Source organism: Sinocyclocheilus grahami, unplaced genomic scaffold, assembly GCF_001515645.1.
Source record: "Sinocyclocheilus grahami isolate Dianchi unplaced genomic scaffold, SAMN03320097.WGS_v1.1 scaffold52.1, whole genome shotgun sequence".
Lineage (NCBI taxonomy): Eukaryota > Metazoa > Chordata > Actinopteri > Cypriniformes > Cyprinidae > Sinocyclocheilus > Sinocyclocheilus grahami.
This window is the reverse complement of record NW_015505231.1, coordinates 1,222,720-1,228,213: the sequence shown is the minus strand read 5'-3', so window position 1 is coordinate 1,228,213 and position 5,494 is coordinate 1,222,720. Positions and strand designations below refer to the sequence as shown.

Genomic DNA, 5,494 nt, shown 5'->3' with positions numbered 1-5,494 from the left:
AAGCACTGTGGAGTGGCAAGGCTTTAATACATATTATTCACAAAGAGCATGATTGATAATGCAAATGTGTCCAGCTGCTAGGGTTGGCAACCAGAGCGCAGCGCTGCTCTTGGTGTTTCGCCTCGAATCGTAGAGCCACATTAGAGCCATGTCCCCTGACACCAAAGCAGCATGTGGGAAGACCTCACTCTTCTGTAGATGCTTTTTCCCAGACATTTGTTTGTGTCCTTACTTACAATCAGTGATCCGTATGGTACGGAGAGGTCCACAGGGACAATGGGTTGTGCAGTGGCTTTGTATTTGTCTATCAAAATGCCCATCAATACAACATGAGAGATCTGAGTCAGAAAACCGATTACCATGCTTAGTAGCACAGCACCCCCTTGTGAACATTCCACAGCCAAGACTGGCATGGTTTTCTAAGAAATGCATGCAGGTTTTTAGATTCCCCACTGGGCTCTACTGGTTTCTTGCAGTAAATTTGCTTAATAATAATAATAATAAAGCAAGATCAGAACATGCAATGTAACTAAAATATATTTAAAACCATTAATCAGAAAACATTAGAAAGACATTCTCATCAAATTATGGTAGAATCTCAAGTTGAATTTTATTTATTGCCAACATACTTAAGAAATTGTCAATATATTGTCTAAATGATTTTTGATAAATAATGGCAGTGAAGGATACAAAATGATCTCTGTATAACAATGTACAACACAATCTCGAGCAGTCAGTTAAAAAGAAGAAATAGTGGGAGAATTAAATCATCAATAGTGGGGGTAACACTTTAGATTAGGGAACACATATTCACTATTAGCTAAGAGTTTTCTCTAAATAAACTCCCAATTTGATGCTTATTGATAGTAGGTAAGGTAGTTGTTTGTGGTAGTAATGTTTAGATATGGGGTAGGGTTAAGGGATCTAGAATATGGTCATGCAAAATAATGAATTGATATGTTCTTTGTAAGTACTAATAAACAGCCAATATGTTAGCAATATGTATGCTAATAATAAACTAGTTAATAGTGAATAGTATTCCCTATTCTAAAGTATTACCCTAGTGGAATATGAATAAAAGTGAATAATTATTTATTATTTCTCTGACACTGGATATTGACAAACCTGATGTAATGAGAAAACTTCACTATTTTAGGCACTTTCGTATGAATTCATACAATGTGATTTTTTTTTGAAAAAAGTAACCATGAAGGTCCACCACCAACCTCACACCTAAACCATCAGCAGATCATATGAACGCGTACAAACGGAATAATACAAAAATCATACAAATTAGCCGCAATTATCATGTAAAATAGTTACGAATTGCCATGAAATTGTTGATATTAATGTGCACTATATTGTATCAGTTCCTGTTTAGTGCATTTCTTTGACAGATCAGTGCTTCCACAATCAGGATGACTGAAAGAAGATGAAAATGTAATCAATAGAGGTCACAGCAGCACACAGTTAAACTTGAAATTTGTATGAAACTGCATTACAGATGCATATTGTTTTGAATGAATTTATTTATTTTTCTTTTATTCAGGAATTAAACTTACAAAAGAGCTAATGATTCACATTTTGCATATTATTATTATTATTATTATTATTATATATTTTTAAAGTAAATATTAAATGGTTTGTTTGTTAATACCTTCTCTTACTGTTTGTCTGCTTTCCTGAAGAAATTTGACTATTAAAAAAGAACGGATGAAAAATATAACAACTGAATGGGTAAAACCATTTGCTAGAAACAAAGTATTATAGTATTCTTAAGAAACGACAAATGCATGTGCAAAATGAAAACTCACATTCTGTCCTTTTATAGGTTTACTGTAGAACTCAGTGTCCGCTTGCTGACTCGCTCTTTGACACTCATTTGCAGATGCAGCTACAACAGAAATAAATAAAAAATTCACTAAATTATTTGACACTGCTATTATGAGTAGACAGAGCTTAGTGATTGGTAGCTGACTCTAGATGTGATCTCATAAATTGCAAAAACACTCTATAGGAGCATAGGATGGTATAGACATATGGAAGGTACTATTGTATCTCAAAGTCTTCCATGTTACACAGCTTTCCAGACAAAGAGACTAAAGTCCTTGTGTATAAGCCAACAGGTCTAACAGTTTCCCTGAGACACAAAAGCTTCATTGCCACATATAAGGAAAGGAGGAGACAGCTATAGAGAAAATGTAACTGCAACAAGTAAAAAATTCTTACTTTCATTGCAGGGCATTTCTTACTTACTTGGTGTGTGATGAATGATGCTGATTTTATCTGATGGAGAGAAAAGATGCCTGTTAGCTCACATACACTTGCATTCCATCTAGCTCACCCAAGGTCACTTTATTTTTCTCTTTCTCATTTTCTCACTGTAATCTTTACATTAAGGATTAAGGAATATCGCTGATCTGTGAGATGTTTTCTCAACTGATAGGGACTGAGTGCAAAGTGATTGTACAAAATGAACAACACAAGCAGCTTTTATTTTCTGAGAAAATGTGTTTTGATGCATGTGCAACCAGACTAAAAAAAAAAATGGGACCCAAGTTTTTTTTTTTATTATTTACACTTGAAATATTTGCATACATATACTATATACTAGGAATAAACCTACCATAGACACTTTCATCATCCTCTCTGTTGCTGATGATACTAGCCCTCAGCTGCTGTATTTTCTCCTGGGGAAAATTTTTTTTAAACAGGCTTTAATATGCACTTTTTAGATTTCATGTCATGAGGAATCAATCATTTATTTGTTGGTTGTATAAGGTAAAAATAATTAACTATTCTGTTTAAAAGCTAATTTTTTTTCAAATGTGCATAGGGATCGACTGCCTCTTAAACAGAAACAGCACAGTCCTGGTGCTAACTCAGAATTCTATCCTATCTGTTTAGTAATCATATAAGGGAGAGCGGGGCACAAAGTAACACTTTTTGACTTTCTCAGTTTGTGTAAATCCACATGGGGTTCAGAATATAATTTTTTTATCCACAGTAATTTTACACTTGTCTAGTACAAATATGTCACTTTGTTTCATGATTACAGTCTATACGTTTTTCTTTATTTACCCTCAAAAAATGGAAGTGAAATGTGACAACATGCCCCATAGGTGGGGTACATTGTAACATCTGAGGGGCACGTTGTAACATGACCATATAACAGCTTAAAATGTTATCTGGTCGAATGAAAAAAATATACAAGACAAACTAAAATATTTTGTTAATAAAATAAAATAATATTTTTTTTCAAATAAAATAATGGCATTTTTTAAGAATTAAAAAATAATCTGATTTTGGAGTTTGACAATGAACACATTGCAACCATGCTTGGGATGGCCCACATAAATGAGCCAAAATGCTTTACATGTCTTGAAATAATAATTTCTAAACATTAAACATTGACTGTCAGTCTTTATTCACCTGTTTCTCGTTGTTTCTCATTAAAATGCATTAAAGTAAATAGTGTAAATTACTTTATTTTAAATGATTAATAAAAACAGAGATGACAAATTTACTTAAGCCAGAATTTAAAATTTTGCTATGCTAAAATAAATGTTCATTGATATCTTCAAAATATTTTAGAATTTTTGCACACTTTTTTTTTGTTTATATATAATGTTGATATGGTAACTAATAAATACTGTAAATGTGGTTATGCTAGCATGTGTGGAAATATTCAAACCATGTGGGTTACAACTAACCCCGCGTTACTTTGTGCCCCGCGCTCCCCTAAATTTCACTTAGAAAACAAAACGGTTTCAAATCTTAAGTCAGTAATTAAGATTGAAAGTTTCTTTAATACAGCTGCATGTACGTACTATGTTCTTACTATTGTAATTACAATAACTAGGTAATAATAGCTACTAACCCTAAACCTTAAACCTAAACCTAAAAAAAACAAACAAACAGACAGACAGAGACATAATAGTAATGAAAACCATTCTGTTTCTGCATTTTACATGTTGTTTCATATTATAATATCAAATATAATAATATAACAAATCCTTTCGCTTATTATAAAAAATATTGCTTAGTTACAGACTGTATGTATAAATAATATCTGTCACAATATATAAATAATATCTGTCAGTCTCATACACCTATGAAATCACAGTGCTTTACACTATGGCCCATATTTACTAAAAAGGGCAAATTATTGTGAGACTGCAATCCCATAAAAGTGCAGATGAAGTTCTGTGGGAGATCTACTGACAATATACAGATGCAGCCGGGTAATTTCCATAATAGCGTAGTCTACTAAAAGCAGCGCAAATTAGTGTAGGGTCGCATACAAGCAGAGCTGATCATAAAGGTGTGGGTAATCTACTAACACCGTCGCATAACGGGTTAAGACATTTTTTGGGAAGAGTTAAATGATGCAAATACAAGTAAACTGACTACCACAAACTTTAGTAAACCACCTTAGTAAATTCCCATATATTTTGCGTCTGAAAGGGAAACTACTACAAATGCATATACAATAGTTCAGCTGCAAAAATAACGATCCACACCTTTTTGTTCTCATAATTCTTATTATTGTAATGACAAAAACGTTATCCATTTTTATTTAAAGATGTTTACATTGTCATTTCCATCACAGAAACACAATACAAGGTTTGATATGTGATTGAAATTACATTTGTTAAAATATTGTTATTATATACAAACTAGTGAGAATGTAAAAAGTATTATATTAGTATTCTATTAACATACTAAAAGGAATTCTAAAGGGTTAACCATGTCCATTACCTGTTGGATGCTATCCATTCCTTTCTGAAGCCTCTGCCAGTCGTTGAATCGATCCAGAGCATCATCTATACTCAGAGAGCCCATCTTCACCTCTTGCTGAAGTTTTATCAGCTCATCCAGTCCTGGTGGCTGACTGGGCACAAAGGTGTCATAAGTGGTTGAGATGCTGTCCCTCGACCTCGCTGTCACCATGGAGACCAGAAAGCAGTTAAAATGTCAGCTGTATGATTTAACTTTTTTTTTTATTATTATTTAAAGATGAGATCAGACTCATAACTTCATAGTGCATATAAAACTATTAAATTTTCAGACAGACAAATCTCACCCTGTCTTGTGGGAAAAGAGTACAATGTTTCAGCATCTCCTTGCGACTTTTTCTTCTGGAAAACTAAAAATCCACATAAATACAGCACATCATGATTCGAGTTCCAGTTATTGCTTCCACACTGCAGCAGTACACCACACACATCTGATAATTAGTTTGCATTATCCTGGAGAGTCCACTAGGTGGAGGCATGTGTTCATGTATTAACTACAGATTTAGTTATTTCTTACTCTTAAAAATTAGGCCTCAATAAAATAATCATAATTAATCTCATGATTTCTGAAAATGAAACAATAATCAAATTTGGCAAATGTGTCAGTTATTACACCAAATAACATTATAAAACTCAGCTTTGACATGTTTTACCTATAAGTAAACATGCAATAGGCATCCTTTTTCAGATAAGAC

General features: G+C 33.1%; 1 protein-coding gene across 1 annotated transcript; it reads right to left on the bottom strand.

The window, feature by feature from the left end:
* Window positions 1–1,338: 1,338 nt before the first annotated feature.
* LOC107583324 (B-cell scaffold protein with ankyrin repeats-like) lies at window positions 1,339–4,880 on the bottom strand. Its single transcript, XM_016269501.1, has 6 exons — window positions 4,762–4,880; window positions 2,627–2,690; window positions 2,257–2,286; window positions 1,815–1,894; window positions 1,658–1,696; window positions 1,339–1,422 (listed from the first exon to the last, which is right to left on the bottom strand). The coding sequence occupies exons 1-5, from the start codon at window positions 4,843–4,845 to the stop codon at window positions 1,664–1,666; spliced, it is 291 nt and encodes a 96-aa protein (XP_016124987.1). The 5' UTR covers window positions 4,846–4,880; the 3' UTR covers window positions 1,339–1,422; window positions 1,658–1,663.
* Window positions 4,881–5,494: the final 614 nt, after the last annotated feature.